Below are 22,172 nucleotides of genomic sequence, written 5' to 3'. Positions count from 1 at the left end.
TTGATCTCTAGCTGCATTTCTTGACGTCTGGCTGTTGATCTCTAGCTGCATTTCTAGACGTCTGGCGTGTTGATCTCTAGCTGTACTCCTTGACGTCTGGCTCTTGATCTCTAGCTGCATTTCTTGACGTCTGGCGTGTTGATCTCTAGCTGCATTCCTTGACGTCTGGCTGTTGATCTCTAGCTGCATTCCTTGACGTCTGGCGTGTTGATCTCTAGCTGCATTCCTTGACGTCTGGCGTGTTGATCTCTAGCTGCATTTCTTGACGTCTGGCGTGTTGATCTCTAGCTGCATTCCTTGACATCTGGCATGTTGATCTCTAGCTGTATTCCTGGACGTCTGGCTCTTGATCTCTAGCTGCATTTCTTGACGTCTGGCGTGTTGATCTCTAGCTGCATTCCTTGACGTCTGGCTGTTGATCTCTAGCTGCATTCCTTGACGTCTGGCGTGTTGATCTCTAGCTGCATTTCTTGACGTCTGGCGTGTTGATCTCTAGCTGCATTCCTTGATGTCTGGCTGTTGATCTCTAGCTGCATTCCTTGACATCTGGCGTGTTGATCTCTAGCTGCATTTCTTGACGTCTGGCTGTTGAGCTCTAGCTGCATTTCTTGACGTCTGGCGTGTTGATCTCTAGCTGCATTACTTGACGTCTGGCTGTTGATCTCTAGCTGCATTTCTTGACGTCTGGCGTGTTGATCTCTAGCTGCATTTCTTGACGTCTGGCGTGTTGATCTCTAGCTGCATTCCTTGACGTCTGGCGTGTTGATCTCTAGCTGCATTTCTTGACGTCTGGCGTGTTGATCTCTAGCTGCATTCCTTGATGTCTGGCTGTTGATCTCTAGCTGCATTCCTTGATGTCTGGCTGTTGATCTCTAGCTGCATTCCTTGACGTCTGGCTGTTGAGCTCTAGCTGCATTACTTGACGTCTGGCTGTTGATCTCTAGCTGCATTTCTTGACGTCTGGCTGTTGATCTCTAGCTGCATTTCTTGACGTCTGGCTGTTGATCTCTATCTGCATTTCTAGACGTCTGGCGTGTTGATCTCTAGCTGCATTTCTAGACGTCTGGCGTGTTGATCTCTAGCTGTATTCCTTGACGTCTGGCTCTTGATCTCTAGCTGCATTTCTTGACGTCTGGCGTGTTGATCTCTAGCTGCATTCCTTGACGTCTGGCTGTTGATCTCTAGCTGCATTCCTTGACGTCTGGCGTGTTGATGTCTAGCTGCATTTCTTGACGTCTGGCGTGTTGATCTCTAGCTGCATTCCTTGATGTCTGGCTGTTGATCTCTAGCTGCATTCCTTGACATCTGGCGTGTTGATCTCTAGCTGCATTTCTTGACGTCTGGCTGTTGAGCTCTAGCTGCATTCCTTGACGTCTCGCGTGTTGATCTCTAGCTGCATTCCTTGACGTCTGGCGTGTTGATCTCTAGCTGCATTACTTGACGTCTGGCTGTTGATCTCTAGCTGCATTTCTTGACGTCTGGCTGTTGATCTCTAGCTGCATTTCTTGACGTCTGGCGTGTTGATCTCTAGCTGCATTCCTTGACGTCTGGCGTTTTGATCTCTAGCTGCATTCCTTGACGTCTGGCGTGTTGATCTCTAGCTGCATTCCTTGACGTCTGCCGTGTTGATCTCTAGCTGCATTTCTTGACGTCTGGCTGTTGATTTCAAGCTGCATTTCTTGACGTCTGGCTCTTGATCTCTAGCTGCATTTCTTGACGTCTGGCTGTTGATCTCTAGCTGCATTCCTTGACGTCTGGCGTGTTGATCTCTAGCTGCATTTCTTGACGTCTGGCGTGTTGATCTCTAGCTGCATTCCTTGATGTCTGGCTGTTGATCTCTAGCTGCATTCCTTGACATCTGGCGTGTTGATCTCTAGCTGCATTTCTAGACGTCTGGCGTGTTGATCTCTAGCTGCATTCCTTGACGTCTGGCGTGTTGATCTCTAGCTGCATTCCTTGACGTCTGGCTGTTGATCTCTAGCTGCATTTCTTGACGTCTGGCTTTTGATTTCTAGCTGCATTTCTTGACGTCTGGCTGTTGATCTCTAGCTGCATTTTTTTTTTTTTTTTTTTTTTTTTTTAAAGAAACCTTTATTACACAATAAAATACTTACAAGAGCCTACAACCACCGAGGCCGGCCGCTACAGAGCCCGAGGGCCTGCAATGAAACGCCACACATTCAAATGAACCAGAAGCGAAGCTCCAGGCAGTTCGTGAGCACATGCAACAGGCCGTGGCCATAGGCCAAGAGCAATCGGAAAAAACAGTTTCATTTTCTGTTAAATGCAAAACACACTCAAGGCAATGAGAGTCCGAAATAGCAGCGTGCACTTCCCAGGATGGGGGACAACGTAGAGTATCAGAAGCAGTTCTTGACAGGAAGTGGCAGCGGGGGGCAACGGGAAGACAAAACATGGAACACACTTCACACAATCCCGCAGAATGCGTGGCTAGGGGGACAAGGCAATATCGACCTCTAACGACAGAGGCGGGGTGCAGATATGTCCACGATATGAATTCCATGGACCCCATACCTTCGTCCACTTCCCAGGCTTGCCTCTCGCCACATACACCGTCTTTTCCCTAAACATACACCAGTCCATATTCTCCTTCCATACCGCGATCGTGGGCGGCCTCGGGGAGCCCCACAGCTGTGCTATGTTACGCTTAGCCACCATGTACCCCAGAGTCACCCACTGCGTCTGTGCCACATTATAGTCATTCGGTTCCCAGACATTCAACAAACACCTCCTAGCCTCTGGCAACAGAGCAACGTGCGTGACCTCCTCCAATACGGCGTGGATACCGTTCCAAAATCGCACCACCTCCAAACATTCCCATAGGATATGAAGAAAGGTGCCCGTCAGGCCACATCCACGCTTACACATTCCATCCCTCGAGTAACCCATACGTAGCAAACCGGGCCCCGTGACATACACTCTATGGAGGATCTTCAGCTGTACAAATCGTAAGCGGGCCGGGATCGCCACCTCCTTATGGGAGGCCACCGCCGATACCCAGTCCTCATCGTCTAGTTCCAAGCCGTCGCCCGTCCATGCCTCCCGAAGACGGATCCACAAGTCCGCGCGATCATTAATAAGTTTTTTGTAATCAGAGAGATAGTGCTGTCAGGCACATAGCCATCCAACACTCTATCCTCCAGCGGGGAATATTCAGGGATAGCAGCAGCGTCCGGGAAGACGGAACACAGCGCATGGTAGACTTGTGCATACCGGAAATACTCTCTATCATTTAATTTGTATTCGGTTTTAAGCATTTCAAACGTTTTGAAAGACTCCTTTGCCCAAAGATCACCCACCTTACATATACCAATCATATCCCATTTCTCAAAGCCTTTCGTTTTTCACAAACAACCCAGCCGCCCGGAGGCGTACAACGGCGTCGCCCGAGTCAAGCGATCCCTCCACCCCATCGCAGCATTTGCCGCATGCCACACACGTGGGTCCTGTCAACCGCGCATCCGGGGTCACCGAATACAGCGCCCTATTATAATCCCCACCCGGGAGCAGTAATTTATCCATCTCGAAGGCCGGATTTAAGGCAGGACCGTGTATCCCGTGGTTCACCGCCGCCAATTGAGACGCCCAATAGTAGCTTTTAATATCGGGGAGGGCGACACCCCATCGTACCAAGGGAGCGTCAACTTGGCGAGAGCGATCCGCGGCCGCCCGTCCCAAAACAGTTGGCGCTGAAGACCCTCCACCTCACGAAAATAACGGGCTGGCACGACATCTAGAGTGTTTTGCAAAGCGTACAAGAAGCGAGGTAGCGACATCATTTTAAACAATGCCGCCCGTCCGAGCGGCGAGAGCGGCAGTCGTCGCCACCTCGCGACGTCGGCCTTCAATCGCTGGAGGGGAGGGAGAAGGTTTCGCTCATAGTGGACCGCGGGATCCAGAGAGATAAAGATTCCCAAATATTTGAACCCCAGTGGAGCAATCTGGATAGGGCAATCCCGCGGCAGGAGGGGGGCCTCGCCCGAGAGGACGTAAACACATGATTTGGCCCAGTTGATAACCAGGCCAGAGTTGCGACCAAAGGAATTCAATACATCCACCAATACAATTAGCGACTGTCGGGGAGAGGTAAGATACAGAAGGATGTCATCCGCGTAAAGGGAGACACGGTCCTCGAACTCCGGCGTCCATCTAATACCCCGCAGCGACGGCTCCCAACGCAACCAAGCGGTGAGAGGCTCCAAAGAAAGTGCAAAAAGAAGGGGTGATAACGGACAACCCTGCCGCGTACCTCTCCCCAGTGCGAAGGGAGCCGACACCCTACCATTCACCACAACCTGAGCCAATGGGTCAGTATACAGTAATTTTACCCAACCAATAAACTCAGGGCCGAACCCGAATTTCACCAACACGGCCCAAATATACGGCCACTCCAAAGTGTCAACGCCATAGTAGCATCTAAAGATGCCAAGATGGCCGGCTCACGTATAAACTCCGCTCTAGCAAGCACGCCGTGCAACCGCCTCAAATTCAGGGCGGTATTCCGATGGGGTATAAAACCGGACTGATCCTGATGAATCAGGTCGCCCACGACCCGAACCAGCCGATTAGCCAATACCTTAGCCAGGATTTTGGGTTCTGCGTTCAACAGCGAAATGGGCCTATAGGAGGCGCAGCGATCTCGCGGCTTCCCCTCTTTGTGTATCACAACTATGGTGGCGAGATGTTGGTCAGGGGGAAGGAAACCCTCCGCATGTGCCGCGAAAAACATGTCCCGGAGATACGGCGCTATCTTATCGGGACGCAACTTATATAGTTCAATGGGAAGACCATTGGGACCCACAGCCTTACCAGACGCGATCGAGCGAGTGGCCAAAGCGATCTCATCTGACGACAACTTCGCCTCCATCAGTGTTGCATCAGCCTCCGATAGGGTTGGCAGTGCGATGTCTCTAAGCAACAGATGAGAATCCTCCTCCGAACGCACAGAAACCGGAGAGTATACCCCGCGGAAGTAATCCGCGAAGCAGTCAACAATCTCCACGGGGTCAGTCACACGGACTCCATCCATTCTCTCCACCACGGGCACCACCCTGCTCGCTCTCTCCTTCTTATCCAACCAAGCAATCAACTTTCCGCCCTTATCCCCCACATCATACAGTCGTCCTTGCTGCTCTCTACTCATCTCTTTAGCGGCATCCGTGACTAACGCTCTATAATCTGATTGTTTGAGGCTGAGAACGTGCAATTTCTCGTCAGTGACCCCCCGCGCCAAGTCCTCCTCCATTTCAGCTATTTCAGTTTCCAGGCGAACCACCTCTGCTCTCCCGCACCTCTTAACATGGGAGATAAGTGACAAGGCCTGCCCTCTGACCACCGCTTTATAACCCTCCCATAGGGAGACAGCCGACGACACCGACCCCACATTATCGTGGAAGTAGTGATCGGTGGACTTGACCATCACCGCACGGACCGTAGGGTTACGTAAATACCAGGGGTTAATGGGCACTACTCTCCCCTCTGCCTCAGGGACAACCTTCAGTTGCAACCATATAGGGGAATGGTCAGAAATACCTCGGGCCAAATGACGCACCTCCCCAATCATCCCAGCGTGGATCGCCGGCATAAGCATGTAATCGAGTCTCGAGAGACTCCCATGGGCCCCCGAGTGAAAGGTGTACTGCGCCTGTCCCGGGTGCATCAATCTCCAGCAATCCACAAGCCCCAAAGTGTCCAGGAAGCCACCCAACCAGGCCTGAGCCCTAGGGAGATCCCTGGGGGGGCGACGGTCCTCCAACCCGGATACAACAGCGTTAAAGTCACCCCCCAACACCAGAACCCCCCCAGGGAGTCCCAGGACCAGACGCCCCAAATCAGCAAATGTAGCCGTCTGTAACCCCGGAGGCACATAAACAGCAACGAGCGAAACAGTCCTACCCTCCCATCTCCCCACCAGTGCCACATAACGCCCCCTATCATCGTGAAGCACCTCGTCCACCTCCAGTGGAAGAGAGGCCCTAACCAAAATGCCCACTTCCCTAGAGCCAGAAGTGAAACCAGAGTGCGCAGCAAGGCGATAGCCCCTCCTATTTAGGGCATGGAAGGAGTTCCCAATCAAATGTGTCTCCTGCAGGAAAACAATGTCGGGCGAAATCCGTTTCAAAAACTGCAACACCACCCCGTGCTTGATCCTGTCCCCCAATCCATTCACATTCCACGAAAGGATTCTCAATCCCCTACCCCCCACCCCACTCCCGTGCAGGATACCCACATCCCGGAAAGCACCACCCGGACAAGTCAGCAGAGAACTTCACATTGCCTTGCGGAACAAACAAACAGTCCCCAACAACCCCCCTCCCCCACGATCCCCAAACCACAACTCCCCCCCTCCCTGCACCCCTGCTTGAGCCCAAACAGCCCCCCCAACTCGCAGTGTGCCTGTCGCCCTAACATAGACCACGAAAAGAACCCCAGAAGGAGGAAAGGGCCCCAATAAGCTCCCCACAACCTCCAGGCATTTGAAGGGCATATTGTGTCAAACTAGTGTCCAGTTGAGCCAAGGTACAAAACGTCACCAGTCTAGTCCATCACCAGGAATCAAGTTCTAGTCCTGCTTCACCAAATCCTCTCCGCCATCCGAGTGTCTCGATCCTGTCCCCGAGGCAGGGCATCCAACCAGTCTCCAACCGCCTCCGGCCGGTCGAAGAAGTGTGAGCGACCCCGGAACTCAACCCGCAGCCTAGCCGGGAATAACATCGCATATTTCAGCTCCATGTCCCTCAAGCGCCGTTTGACGCCCAAAAATCCCAGCCGTTGTTTTTGGACCGCTTGCGTGAAGTCCGGGTAAAAGCTGACATTAGAGTTCTCAAACTTCAGCGGCCCGGCCACCCTCGACGCCTGAAGGATAGCATCCCTATCCCGAAAGTTAAAGAGTCGGGCGATTATAGGCCGCGGGGGAGCACCCACTTTGGGCGCACCACCCGGAATCCTGTGGGCCCGCTCCACCGCAAAGAACTTGCTCAGTCCCTTGGGCGCGAGACGATTGAGCACTAGATCCTCAACAAAAAGATCAGCAGCAGATTCCTCCGATCTTTCCGGCACTCCAATAATACGAACATTGTTCCGTCTAGCCCTGCTTTCGGAGTCCTCAAGTCGACGATCCGTCAGGTCACTGGCTAGCCGCAACCTACGGACCTCCGTCTGCAGGGCGGCCACATCCACAGTTAGGCTCGACGCCGCTTGAGTCAAGGAGTCGACCCGCTCGTTAGTTTTGGACAGGTCTGCCCTGACCAAATTCACATCGATCAGGACCGCGTCCAATTTATGAGCCAGGGTATCAAACCGCTGACCCACAGCAGCCTTCATCTCCTCAATGGCGCCCATGACGTCCTGCAAGGTCAATTCTGACGATGGGCCCGAGACCTCTTTGGACCTCTCAGGCGATTTATTCGAGCCACTAGGGGATCCCTTTGGCTGCGCATAACGATCCATGTTGTTGACCTGAGTATAGGCTCCCCTCCGGGTTGACTTAGGTTTCGACTTGTCTCCGTCTAGTCTCGCCGCCATCGTCCGGAGGCCACCAAGGTTGGCACCCGCCAGCACCAGGGACAAGGATCAGGTGGTTAATTCAATGGAACACAGCAGTCGCAGACAGGAAGCCCGTGTATAGTCCGAAAGTCAGGCCAGACACTCTGCCATCCGCGCTCCTCTGAAACACCAAAGTCCCTCAGCCGGTATCAGACAACAAACTTGAAAACGAAAGTGAAAGTGCGGGGTACGTGGCAGGTCAAGCCCAGCATGCCGCTGTTGTTCACTTCGTACCCGGGCACCTCACCAACTCGAGATCGGGACCAAGGCAATAGCAGGCCGCAAACTTCGGAGCGCAACCATTCGGGTTCCCGGCGTCCGATCTGAATTTGGAAAACGGGTGGCACCTCAGCGCAAGTTCATCAGCAAAAGCCCGTCAAATTAACCAGGATTTAGTCAGGATAGACGTGGGAGGTTGCGGAGGCCCTCGAGAGCCGTAAGCCTACGCGGCCATCTTGGTTGCGCGCTAGGCTCCTCCCTCTCTAGCTGCATTTATTGACATCTGGCGTGTTGATCACTAGCTGCATTTCTTGACGTCTGGCGTGTTGATCTCTAGCTGCATTTCTTGACGTCTGGCGTGTTGATCTCTAGCTGCATTTCTTGACGTCTGGCGTGTTGATCTCTAGCTGCATTCCTTGACGTCTGGCTTTTGATCTCTAGCTGCATTCCTTGACGTCTGGCTCTTGATCTCTAGCTGCATTCCTTGACGTCTGGCTGTTGATCTCTAGCTGCATTTCTTGACGTCTGGCTCTTGATCTCTAGCTGCATTCCTTAATGTCTGGCTCTTGATCTCTAGCTGCATTTCTTGACGTCTGGCTGTTGATCTCTAGCTGCATTTCTTGACGTCTGGCGTGTTTATCTCTAGCTGCATTTCTTGACGTCTGGCGTGTTGATCACTAGCTGCATTTCTTGACGTCTGGCGTGTTGATCTCTAGCTGCATTTCTTGACGTCTGGCGTGTTGATCTCTAGCTGCATTCCTTGAAGTCTGGCTGTTGATCTCAAGCTGCATTCCTTGACGTCTGGCGTGTTGATCTCTAGCTGCATTCCTTGACATCTGGCGTGTTGATCACTAGCTGCATTTCTTGACGTCTGGCGTGTTGATCTCTAGCTGCATTTCTCGACGTTTGGCGTGTTGATCTCTAAGAGTTTTCATCAATGAAAAATTACTTACAAGCTTTGCAGCTTTCTTCTCGATGCTCAGGTGAGAGGCATAGATTACAGTTGGTCGGTATGGGGATATATATAGAATAACAATTAGGACATAAACGGAACGGAGTGTGTTTCATTAGCAGGTCATTCTTCGATAAATTTGAAATGAAAGAGGCCTAGCCCGGCGCGCCCGTAGGCCGAGAAGGTGAGTTGAAGACCCGCGATGAATAAGGGTAATGGCACAAAACAGAGATTTAACTACAGGATTGAGACAATGACCAGGCGCCCCCCGCACGTAGGGGAGGGGTGCCCTTATTAGCGCCACGTGGCTGACCCCCGATGAGGCAGAGAAAAGGGATGGATAAGGAAGGGCTGAGGTGACATCATCAGGCTGCGCTGTGAATTCCATGTAAGGTATTTTAGGCTGCACCAGTCTGGTTTCGATCTCTTTGTCCCCTTGGACCTCGGCCTACCTGCAGGAGCGTCATCGACCAATCGTGGTTACCCGTCGGCGGTGGCGCAGAGCATGGCATGGGAGGCTTGAGGGGGCCCAGGCGTAGCATGTCGCCCGCATTAGGGGGTGTTTTTTGGGCTTTATATTAGAACGTTTTGAATAAACTCGCTTCGCGCCGAGAATATTGGAAAGGACAGCGGGGAGGCGTGGTGAAGTATGGGTTAGTCAAGGAACAGCTGCGATATACGGGAGAGGTGTTCTCGTTTTCAGAGCGGCGGCGATACTGTTTTTTTTTTTTTTAAACTCGCTTTGCGCCGCAAATATGCGGTGGCGGACTGCGGGTGGCGCGGTGATATATGGTGATAATTTGCCTGAAATGCAACCGCACATGTAACTTTGGGATGGCAGTGCGGCAGTCAATCGGTAGGTGAGATTAGAAGCCGCGGGTATGAGCTCGAGCCTGTATGAGTGTGTGGTTCAATTATCAGAGCGGTTGCTTTTGGTTCGGGAGACCCAGATTCAAGCGGCAGTGTGGGCGGGAACAACATCAATTACCATTGACTAAATTTTAACTAGCTAACCTAAGGGAGCACAAAAGAGTCACCAACTGGAGTGTGGGAGATTACATTTGAACCCGTTGGCAGAAAAAAAAACAATCTGGCAATGGAGTCGATGGCCATGCGCAGTATTAGCAAGAGGAGGAGTCACACAGCCTCGTGACTCAAAGAAAACATCTTGGAACAAAAACAACGTGTAATCATCTGAGCCCAACACTAGATGACGGACTTATGCACAGCATGTGTATCTACAGCACACATGCCTCGAACAAAATGCTTTACCAAATTAAATTCTGAAAGCCCGTAAATGTCATACCAGTGATATATGCAATGCCCTCTGGCACCTAAAAATGAACATCAGTAATTAGACTTCTCAACGCAACATGAATCACCATTTAAATATCAGCCTTAAAAATATTTTTTCTGCAAACTTCAGCTAATCTGAAAATGCACACATTTTACTTTTAAATACAACATTTTCAATTTTGGAAACATACCTAGCAAAAGCTTTTCAAGCACAAAAGCTGCACATTGGGGACCTATTTACAGGCAGCTGGAGAGCTATCAGTGACTCCTGAGCTCCTCATTGGAGCACCTCATATAGCATAGCTTCCAGGAGAACAACGAGATTGACAAACAATGGCAATATCAAAATAGGATATGTTGTCAAGCACATTGTCTTGCATCAGACACCTAGAATAGATAACTATAGACTTCTTAAAACTATGTCCATAGCTACACATCTACGATTCCCCTGCTTTGTATAATTGTGTCACATTGTTTGTGGAACAGGAATAATCTTACGAAAATTCAAAAATAGCCCAGAGGAAACTATAGGCACCCATCCATTAGAAGGAAAATTATACTTACCAGAATGCATCTGTTCTTGGCATGTAGAGCTGCAGAGATTCACACTCTGTGCATGAGATCACCATCTGGTGTTGGTCTCGGATGCTTGCACCTTGTTGTTGTCTTAGAAGAAGTCTTTGTAGTCACGAGATAGGTGACTCCTCCCTTGATCGATAGTGCGCATGTGCATCGACTCCATCCTCAGATTGTTATTCGCCATGAAGAGAAATGATGGAGTTTGTAATAAACAGAAAGATGTCCATGAGAATGTATCTAAGCAAGATAACACTGGAACAGATACAGGTTCTGGGGAGGTGAGTGGACATGTGAATCTCTGCAGCTCTACATGCTAAGAACAGATGCATATGAGCTGTAGAATTCACACACTGTGCATAGACTGTACAGCAGTGTCTCCCCTAGCGGTGGTTGCCTGTATCGGTTGCAGTGGTTTGAAAAAGTGTCCTAAGAACAGCTTGGCCTACAGAAGCTTGTTGCTTTGCCTGCACATCTACACAATAGTGTTTGGTGAAGGTGTGTGTTGTAGACCATGTTGCTGCCTTACAAATGTTTTCTAGTGGAATGTTACCTAATAATGCCATGGAAGCCCCTAGTTTGCGTGTTGAATGTGCTCTATGGGGAATTGTTAACGTACGTTTTGCTTTCAGATAGCATATTTGAATACATTTTACTATCCACCTGGCAATTCCGGCTTTGGAAATTGGATTGCCTTTATGAGGTGGAGAGAAAGCTACAAACAGTTGCTTTGTCTTCCTAAAGTTTTTAGTCCTGTCTATGTAGTGAAGTAAAGCTCTTTTGACGTCGAGTGTGTGAAGAGCCCTTTCCGCTGCAGAATCAGGATTTTGGAAAAATATTGGCAACTCTACTGATTGAGTAAGGTGGAAAGCAGAGATTACTTTGGGAAGGAATTTTGCGTTTATCCCAAGAACCACCTTCTTACGATGTATTTGTAAGAATGGTTCTTGTATGGTTAAAGCCTGGATCTCACTTACTCTCCTGAGAGAGGCGATTGCAACAAGGAAAGCCACTTTCCATGTAAGGAATTGTAATTCGCATTTTTGTAAAGGCTCAAATCAGGGACCCATGAGTCTAGTAAGAACAATGATTAGGTTCCGCACTGGAGAGGGTGGCAGTCTGGGTGGAATTATCCTTTTAAGGCCTTCCATAAAAGCTTTGTGGCGGGTACTCTAAACAATGACATTTGTCTGTTTTGTAGGTTAGCGGCAAGGGCAGCCAGATGTAATCTTATCGATGAGTATGCCAGATTGCATCTTTGTAGGTGTAGCAAATAGCAGATAATGTTTTGAATTGAAGCATCCAATGGGTCATTTTATTATTATTGCAGTAAATGACGAATCTCTTTTATTTAGCTGCATAGCAAGCTCTAGTAGTGGGGCGTTTGGCTTCTTTAATAATGTTTATACAGTGCGCTGGGAGGTTGAGGTAACCAAACTCTAGGATTTCAGGAGCCAGATCGCTAGATTCAGTTGTGCTGGATCTGGGTGCCTTATCTCTCCATGGTTCTGTGTTAGCAGCTTTGGGGAGAGACGTAAGTTTTGGTGTGGAACTACTGAGAGTTCGAGTAGTGTTGTGAACCATGGTTGTCGTGCCCATGTTGGAGCAACTAGGATAATTTTGAGAGACTGTTGTTTGAGCGTGCGTACTACTAGTGGAATGAGCAGGAGTGGTGGAAAAGCATACACAAATCTGCCTGACCAGTTCATCCATATCGCATTGCCCTTGGACAATGGGTGTGGGAACCTGGCGGCGAAGGTTGGGCATTTTGCGTTTTCATGTGTGGCGAACAGATCTGTGTCTGGTCTGCCCCACATCTGGAAGGAGGGTTGAAAAACTTGCGGATGAAGTTCCCATTCGTGTATCTGTGGAGTCTGACGACTTAACAGATCCGCCATCTGATTGTTCACCCCTGGAAGATGGTCCGACAGAAGATATATGTTTTGTGGAATGGCCCATCTCCATATACTTTGCGCTAGATGAGACAGCTGCAAAGAGTGTGCTCCTCCTTGTTTCTGTATGTAATACATTGCTGTCATATTGTCTGTGCAAACTAGGACATCTTTGTTGAGGAGATGTGTTTGGAACGACTTTAACGCTAGAAATATTGCCGGTAATTGATGTGGAACAGTTTTTGTTGAGTGGTCCACCTGCCCTGAATCGTGTGGTTTAGGAGATGGGCTCACCAGCCGGTGAGTGATGAGTCTGCTGTTCGCACTATCTGTGGAACCGGCTCTAGGAACGGCCGCCCTCTGGAAAGATTTTGTGTGTTCCACCACTGCAGAGAGCGATGTGTGCGGCTGTCCATCAACACTAGATCTTTAAGTTGACCTGGAGCCTGGTTCCACTGACGTGCTAAGCATTCCTGTAAAGGGCGCATCTGAAGTCTTGCGTGAGGTACAATAAAAATGCAAGAGGCCATCATTCCTATGAGCTGCATAAACACTCGTGCTCCGAGGGAGTGTTGGGGCTGAAACTTGGAGATGAGGGTTTGCATGCTGGTTATCCTTCCTGGATTGGGGTCTGCTAGAACTTTGGAAGTGTCTATTGTGGCACCTAGAACCTGATGCATGTAGGAGGGTGGAAGATGTGACTTGGTGTAGTTTACTGTGAACCCCAAGTTGTGTAGCAGTTGAATGGTTTGATGAGTGTGGTGAACACACTGGTTATATGACTTGGCTTTTATGAGCCAGTCGTTGAGGTATGGAAATACATGGATTTGTTGTCTTCGCAAGTGTGCCGCTACTACTGCAAGGCACTTTGTGAACACCCTGCGTGCTCGGGTCACCCCAAATGGAAGGACTTTGAACTGATAGTGTTGGCCGTCCAGTGTGAACCTTAGGTATTTTCTGTGAGCAGGGTGTATGGGAATATGAAAGTAGGCGTCCTTGATATCTAGTGTGGCAAGGAAGTCGCCCTGTTGAAGCAGTGGAAGGACTTGTTGAGTGATCATGTGAAAATGATCTGACTATGTAGAGATTGAGGGGTCTGAGATCCAATATTGGCCTTAGGGTACCGTCCCTGTTGGGGATTAGGAAATTTGGGGGCATATTATCAAGGGCCTTATCTCCGCTTTTTTGGCTTTAAAAGTCAAAAAAGCGGAGATAATGCTTTCGCCCTATTTACAAGGCAGTGCTAACATGCATTAGCGCATGTTTGCAGCCTTTTTACCGACGCCTCGCTTTGCATCTCTAATGAGATGCAAAGTGGGCGTTTCCACACATAACAACATGTAAAATATCGCTTACTTCACATTGCAATATTTACAAGCATTGCCCTGACACACATAGCGATAATAAAATCTGCGCTAATAGCGGTTATCGCCGTAAGCGAACGTCTGATCATTTTCAGACTTAGCTATCTTTATTTAGGGGGGTGGATTGTCGCACTACGACAACCAGGGGATATTTACAAGGTTTTCCCTATCGCTGCAGGAATATCGCTGGATTTCCAGCGATATTCCTGCATTTCGCCGCCATTGCTGCAATTTATATCGCCCTGGAGAAACGCGTTGTTAATAACGCGCTATCCAGGCGATACATTCCAGTGATAACCGGCGATAACTGGAATAGCGCTAAGCACACTTAGCGATATTTTTCTCTGTTTGTTGGTAATATGCCCCATAGAGAGTAAACTCCTGTTCCTTGATGTTGTATGGGGACTGGTTCTATTGCATGCTTTTGAAGCAGTGAAAGAACTTCGGGGTATATTATCAAGGGCCTTATCTCCGCTTTCTTGGCTATAAAAGCCAAAAAAGCGGAGATAATGTGTTTGCCCTATTTACAAGGCAGTGCTAACATGCATTAGCGCATGTTTGCAGCCTTTTTACCGACGCCTCGCTTTGCATCTCTAATGAGATGCAAAGTGGGCGTTTCCACACATAACAACATGTAAAATATCGCTGACTTCACATTGCGATATTTACAAGCATTGCCCTGACACACATGGCGATAATAAAATCCGCGCTAACCACGGTTATCGCCGTAAGCGAACGACTGATCATTTTCAGACTTAGCTATCCTTATTAAGGGGGGTGGATTCTCGTGCTACGACCACCAGGGGATATTTACAAGGTTTTCCCTATCGCTGTAGGAATATTGCTTGATTTCCAGCGATATTCCTGCATTTCAACGCTATTGCTGGAATTTTTATCGCCTTGGAGAAACGTATTGTTAACACGCTATCCAGGCAATACATTCCAGCGATAGCCGGCGATAACTGGAATAGCGCTAAGCGTGCTTAGCAATATTTTTCTCCGTTTGTTGGTTATATGCCCCTTCCTGTTTGAGGAGTGGCAGATGTTCCGTGGACATTGGACGCTGCTTGGGTGGTATGTTGGGTGGAGTTGCTGTAAGTTCCAGGCAGTAACCATACTGGATAATCTGTCTTACCCACTTGTCTGTGGTGATGGATTTCCAGACAGGTAGGAACTGTGAGAGTCTCCCTCCGACCGGAGTGGAATGGTCTGGAGGGAGTGGAGGGAAGTCACTGTTTATTAGAGGGAGAGGCGCGAGTGTTGTTGGTACCTCAGCCTCTTCCTTTGTTGTTGTTTCCTCTGTATCCACCTCTAAAATATCCCCTGTTAGGGGATGTTTGTGTGGGGTTTTTGTATGAGGAAGAAGCAGTGTCTGCACTATTATTCTTGGATGCGCCTCTATAGAAGGAGCGCCGAAAGGAACCTCGTGTAGATGGAGACCGTAATGCTCCCATGGACTTAGCAGTCTCCGTGTCCTTTTTTATTTTTTCTAAGGCTGTATCCACAGCTGGGCCAAACAGTTGTTCATGGTTGAACGGGTGATTGAGTATAGTTGTTTGTACCTCCTGTTTGAAGCCAGAGATGCGCAACCAGGCATGCCGTCTCAGTAACACACTAGTGCTAATGGACCTGGATGCGGTGTCTGCTGCATCAAGGGCACACTTGATTGATGCATTAGTTATTAATTTGCCCTCTTGAAATAGATAATTGGCCTTGGTCTTGTATCGATGAGGCCAATGCTGCAATAGGGTTTCTAGTTGGTCGTAATGAGCCCTATCATACCTGGCAAGTAATGCCTGCGCATTGGCTATCCTCCATTGATTAGCTGCTTGGGCGGCAACTCGTTTGCCCAACGCATCTAATAATTTAGACTCCTTGTCCGGATGTGGAGCATCAGAGTTGGCACGTTTTCTAGCGTTGGTGACCACTAGGGAATCTAAAGGTAGTTGACCCTTGATGTAGGTAGGATCATTGGGAGCGGGTTTATATTTTTTGTCAATTCTGGGGTTGAGAATTCTAGCCCTTACACGGTCTTTGAATATGGCTGGGGCGTGTTTAATGACGCCTTTTAGCATTGGCAAAGTTTGTACAGTTTTTTGTGACTGTGCAAAGGTGTCTATTAGGAAGTCCTCCTCTGCAGGGTCCGAATACATTTGAACACCATGGTAATGGGCAGCTCTGTCTATAAGCTGGCTAAAACCAATATTGTCATCTGGGGGAGATGGCTTTGTTGGGTATACATCGGGGTCTGGAGGGCCTACTGGGTCATCATAATCATCCCAATCGTCCTGTGGTACATCTGTGTTGTCATCAGAGTTAGTGAAAGGGTCATTGTTCCCTTCCCCACCCCCTAAATCATCTTCATCCTGTGGTGGTGGTGAGTATGGGAGAGTGTGGTGGAGAGAAAGGCTTAGGAGGAAGAACAGGAGAAAAGGGTCGTAAAGGTAAAGTAGCACAGTCTTTTTCTTTGCAGGCACCTCAGGGATGTGTGGGGTGTCCAATTTCCTCTTCTTGTGTGGGACATTGACCACATGTCCTGTTTTGGGGTCCACTTGGAGTGTCGAAAAAGTTCTTCCTCTTCGGTAGTCGTTTTCGGCACCGATTTTTTTCAAGTCCGAGCGAGGTTTAGATTTCTGCTCTGGAGCCTTCGAAGGGGTTTGTGGATCCTTCGGCTTCGCTGTCGAAAACTTTTTCGGCTCCGAATTTTTGGGTTTCGGATCTGAGGCCTTTTCCTTCGGCGCCGAGGTGCTCGGTGCAGATTGTTTTCTGGGGACTGCGGGAGTAGGATGCGCTCCCGGCTTCGGTGCCGATGGTGTCTGCGGGGCACTGATATGCGGTTTGGCCGGTGCCGAGCTGCCGGAAGGCTTCTCCTTTGTCTTCGGAGCCTGGCCCGGGGGCGGGGCTTCTGAAGCTTTCTTTCGGTCGCGACTGGGGCCACCAGGCGAAATCTTGACCGGAGCCTTCTTTTTTTCAGGTGGGGTTGGGGTAGGCGCAGTTGTGCTCACTTGTTGACCTGGAGTGATGTGGTCGTCGGAGTGGTCTGCCTCGGAAACGATTTCCAGATCCTCTGAATCCTCCTCTGGGACATCGGGCCTTCGCTGAAGATGTCTTCCGCCACCGGAGCTGCTTGTTGCGCCATAACGTGTCGTCGGGTCCGGATATCACGGATAGTCTTTTTGGATCGAAAAGAGGTGCAGGCCTAGCAATTACTCTCCTCGTGCTCGGGCCAGAGACAGAGGTTACAGACCTTGTGTTGGTCGCTGTGTGGGAATTTAGCTCCACACTGGGGGCATTTTTTAAATGGAGTCCTTTCCATTAGCCGTAGGCCCAAAAGGCGTCGATAGGCCGAGTGGCCCGCGTCGACGACTGGAATCGGGTATTTGAGGAGCGCGTCGAAGGGCACGCAAAAGAAACAATACCATCGAGTTTTTTTGATGATTTGCGTGTCGAAAAGGTTTGAATAATAGTACCGAACCGGAGCGCAGAAATTACATCCGAACCTGATGGCGGAAAACAACAATCTGAGGATGGAGTTGAAGCCCATGCGCACTATCGTCCAAAGGATGAGTCACCTATCTCGTGACTACAAAAGACTTCTTCCAAGACAACAAGGTGCAAGCATCCGAGCCCAACACCGGATGGCGATCTCATGCACAGAGTGTGAATTCTGCAGCTCATATGCCTCAAACAATAACTTACATAAAAAGAACATACATGTGAAAACACATGTATTAAAATATTGCTAACAAAACATAAATCAAAGCATACGTATCCGGACATACACCTCACTAAAAAAGTGGGTGGGTCCCCAAAGTGCGTAAAGAGATTGAAGTGCTTTCGAATTTGGGTATGGCTTAAGACAGAGTGGCATTTCAAATTACTGTACTTTTCAGCCACTCTTGCCTTTCAAATGTACATTTATCTCAATTAAAGTAAAAATAGGCGTATTAGAGACGTGGGGGCACGGGGTGGGGTCTCAGGGCCTCATTGAAGTGATTCTAAAGCCCCCAAAAGTGCATCGAGTGTGTAAAGTCTCATCTTCAAAATTCTTCCAGGAGCATTCACTTTTTTGTAACTGACACCTCAGGCCTCGCCTGACCTTATGGACCAGTAACAGCCCCACACTAGTTACACAGATATGACTAAAACATGCCATTGCAGTTTATGTTCAATACCTTTGTGTATTTTTTTTTGTTGCTGAGTTTAATCCAGAGTATAATTTTGGGTCTAGTCCAGAACAGCCTCATCACCTGCAAAGAAAGGCCATTAGATTCCTCCTCTTCCCTCTTCCCCTGTCATCCGAGAGGCCTCTGTCTTCACCCGGGAGCAGAGGATTTAGGGAGCATTAACATGAAACAATGTTGACAAGCTGTCCGAAAAGGGAGGCTGTTCAATCTCACTCACTGAGGAGTTGTTTTTGAGATCTTCTTTTACCAGCCCCACTGCTAACTGGAGAAGGATCAACAACTTGGAATATAGCTGTCTCCTCTCATAAATGATTCCTTCATTTTCTATTTGGAATCAATCCCAAATTTGACCGTGCAAACTCTCATGATACCTTTTGGACGGGAGAGGTCAATAGGCAGCCTTGTAGAAGTCCACGTAATTTGGAAGGTGATTTAGAGAAAGCCGACAAGCTCCTATCCCACCAAATTTGCAGTTCCCCCACCCCAATCGAGGTGGCAGAACCACCAGCATAGGTCTGATCTGGCTCTGCTGTCTGAAATCTAGGACTATCTCGAGAGGAACCACTACTGAAGACATTCTCTGCCCAAGGTCGCTATGCATGCCATCGTGAGCCCAGGCAGGGGAAACAATGACCGATGTGCTAAGACAATTTTTTTTATTTTTTCCCAAACTTCACCTGGAAATCTATTTGAGAAAAACAAAAATGCAGGATGCAGAGTGGGCCAAAAATAAAGAATCATCGTCCACCACACCAGCGGGTGCCCTGTAGGCACAGAGACCTCCAGCAAGCAGTAAGGGAACTCTAAATATGGCAGGCGGTCCTTCGCCACAGGAGTAGAGGCGAAGTCCTCCACTGACCCAGCAGGCCGTCCGCCAAACTCTAGATCAGCACCTGCATTGGTGGGGCAGCGTCGGTGAACTACTTTTGTCACAGTCTTTCCCCAAATCGGTCTCAAATGAAAAATCTGTGGATGTGGGAACAAGTCTGTGAAGGCTGCATTGAGTGTCAGATCTCCCATAAACATCCAAATGAGAAACAAACCACAGAACACTGTTCGGTATTGAGGCATCTAAGTATGGAAGTAGTATCTCTGGTGGGAGAACTCGCCATCACTTACCGGCAACTGGTACGTCCTAGTGAGTTCAGCCCAGGGCTGGTTTACCAGTCCCAGGAGGGATGGCAGAAGATACTGTGAGAGTTTCTGTGCACAATCTGGTGTCGATGCGGGAGGGCAGTACATTTAAGGATTTCCAGAACTGGATAGTTATGTCTCATGAAACATCCCTCTATCCTGAAATAGGCTTTCTTTATAAAATACCAGTTTGAGTCATACAGGGGTCTGAGTACTGCCTGGGAGCTTAACAAGAGCCCCACTAAGGTTTGAAGAGACGTCTAGGGCAGACCTAACTTCAGAAGGAAGTTACGTGAAAGCACCTGGAATCTGTAACATTTCACACCCAGAGCTGGGGGGAGTTGGGAGAAACCTCAAAATGCCTTCATACCACCCATCCATGATCCAAAGAACCATCCATCCAGCAGTTAGGGGAACACCTTGTGAAATGTGGCTCGCCCTAGCATCCACGGTCCACTAGATCTTTGGTGGCCAAGGAGTTAGTGGTTTTTAAGGACATTGCTGCCATCTAGGTTTCGACTGCATATTTTACTTTTTTGGGGTAGGTTTATGTATTTTATACATGAATGTTCGTAACATGTACTGGACTCCTCTTAAGAGGGCAAGAGAAGGAACAGTTGATAAAGCAAAGATCCTGATGGTCAAATGACTTGAACCATGAAATGACAGAAAGAGAGAGATGGAACCTCCCAGGATAGAAAGGGACAAAGACCCCCAGGAGTGACAGGGTTCATGGGGAGAGAGAAGTGAAGCACATTGAAAGGAGAGAATGGAGGACGAGAAGGTTGTGACGAAATATAGGTGTGGCAGGAAGAGCCCATGAGAAACGACCAGCAGGAAGCGGAAAGAGGTGCAGCTCCCGCAGAAGAAAGAAAGAAAAGCAGAGAGAACAGAATGGGAAAAAAACAGAAACCACCCTACTGTTGGCTCCAGCCCAGGAGGCAGCACTCACCAATGAGAGGAAGATAGGTCTTGATGTTCTGAGTGAGGTTCCCATCCATGATCTGCCAGTGGAAGACATCCTGTGGATGAACAGAGAGAGGTCAGTGCCACCAGCAGCAGAGTAATGAGGCGGGGTACTCAGTGCCTAGCATGCACAGCAATGAGCTGGGCTATTCAGTGCCACGAGCAGCAGAGTACTGAGCAGGGCAGGCATATGCCCCTAGCAGACGTATGACTGATCAGGGACAGGCTTGTGCCACCAGCAGACACAGGACTGAGAAGGGACAGGCTTGTGCCACCAGCAGACGCAGGACTGGGCAGGGAAGGTTTGTGCCACCAGCAGACGCAGGAATGGGCAGGGACTGGCTTGTGCCACCAGCAGACGCAGGACTGAGAAGGGACAGGCGTGTGCCACAAGTAGACGCAGGAATAGGCTTGTGCTACTAGCAGATATAGGATTCAGCAGGTGTAGGTCTGTACTGGCAGCAGACATAGCATTGAGCAGGGGCAGGCGTATGACACTAGCAGGCATATGATTGCCCAGGGACAGGCTTGTGCCAGCAGCAGACGCAGGACTGAGCAGGGACAGGCTTGTGCCACCAGCAGACACAGGATTGGGTAGGGACAGGCTTGTGCCACCAGCGGACACAGGACTGAGCAGGAACAGGCTTGTACCGCCAGCAGACGTAGGACTGAGCAGGGACAGGTGTTGGCTACTAGCAGATTTAAGATTCAGCAGGTGTAGGCTTGTACTGGCAGCAGACATAGCATTGAGCAGGGGCAAGCATATGACACTGGCAGGCATATGACTGCGCAGGGACAGGCTTGTGCCAGAAGCAGACGCAGGACTGAGATGCGACAGTGATAAAGCCTGGCTTGTAAAAGCCCTGCAGGCAAGTAGGAAAGGCAACAGAAGTTCTGCAGCCGCAGGTGATACAAAGCACCTACCATGAGACCCTGGATTGAGAAGTCAATGTGGGGAAGAATGTCTGGAGACATCACTGGACAGACAGGAGGCGGGGGGAGCCTTACCCTGCTTTTAGGGCAGCACAGTGTCTGGAAGGGTACTCACCATCTGGAGCTTCAGGTTGGCACGCCCCACCTTCTGGAGGAGGGTAGCAGCTGAGAAGCAAAGGGAACATGAAGGTGTGAGTGAAGGAGGACAGGAAGTGAGTGGACAGAGCAGCCACTAACAGGAAGCACTGATGATGCTTGTCACACTAATACTGAAGATACATGCAGGCACTGGGACACACTAAGATCACAACTGTCAACACTAATCACAGCCACTCTGCAACTGTCCACACTAAGCATAACATAGTGCAACTGGCAACACTAAGCACAGCCACACTCAGTCAACACTAAGCACAGCCACACTGTAACTATCAACACTAAGCACAGCCACAATGCAACTGTCAACACTAAGCACAGCTACAATGCAACTGTCAACACTAAGCACAGCCACAATGCAACTGTCAACACTAAGCACAGCCACAATGCAACTGTCAACACTAAGCACAGCCACAATGCTACTGTCAACACTAAGCACAGCCACACTGTAACTATCAACACTAAGCACAGCCACAATGCAACTGTCAACACTAATCACCGCCACAATGAAACTGTCAACACTAAGCACAGCTACAATGCAACTGTCAACACTAAGCACAGCCACAATGAAACTGTCAACACTAAGCACAGCCACAATGCAACTGTCAACACTAAGCACAGCTACAATGCAACTGTCAACACTAAGCACAGCCACAATGAAACTGTCAACACTAAGCACAGCTACAATGCTACTGTCAACACTAAGCACAGCCACAATGCAACTGTCAACACTAATCACCGCCACAATGAAACTGTCAACACTAAGCACAGCCACAATGCAACTGTCAACACTAAGCACAGCTACAATGCAACTGTCAACACTAAGCACAGCCACAATGAAACTGTCAACACTAAGCACAGCCACAATGCAACTGTCAACACTAAGCACAGCTACAATGCTACTGTCAACACTAAGCACCGCCACAGTGTAATC

The 22,172-nt window shown here is 49.2% G+C and overlaps 1 protein-coding gene across 1 annotated transcript in view; it reads right to left on the bottom strand.

The window, feature by feature from the left end:
- HYI (hydroxypyruvate isomerase (putative)) overlaps positions 1 to 22,172 on the bottom strand; it is a 129,306-nt gene that overhangs the window by 26,982 nt on the left and 80,152 nt on the right. Inside the window, exons 5-6 of the mRNA XM_085602957.1 lie at positions 21,201 to 21,250; positions 20,139 to 20,208 (exon numbers count right to left, since the gene is read on the bottom strand). Coding sequence (XP_085459083.1) covers positions 20,139 to 20,208; positions 21,201 to 21,250 — 120 coding nt within the window. The remainder of the gene's footprint in view (positions 1 to 20,138; positions 20,209 to 21,200; positions 21,251 to 22,172) is intronic.

This window comes from Triturus cristatus, chromosome 4_2, assembly GCF_964204655.1.
Source record: "Triturus cristatus chromosome 4_2, aTriCri1.1, whole genome shotgun sequence".
Taxonomy (NCBI): domain Eukaryota; kingdom Metazoa; phylum Chordata; class Amphibia; order Caudata; family Salamandridae; genus Triturus; species Triturus cristatus.
The sequence above is the reverse complement of the archived record's forward strand: the minus strand, read 5'-3'. Positions and strand labels throughout refer to the sequence as shown.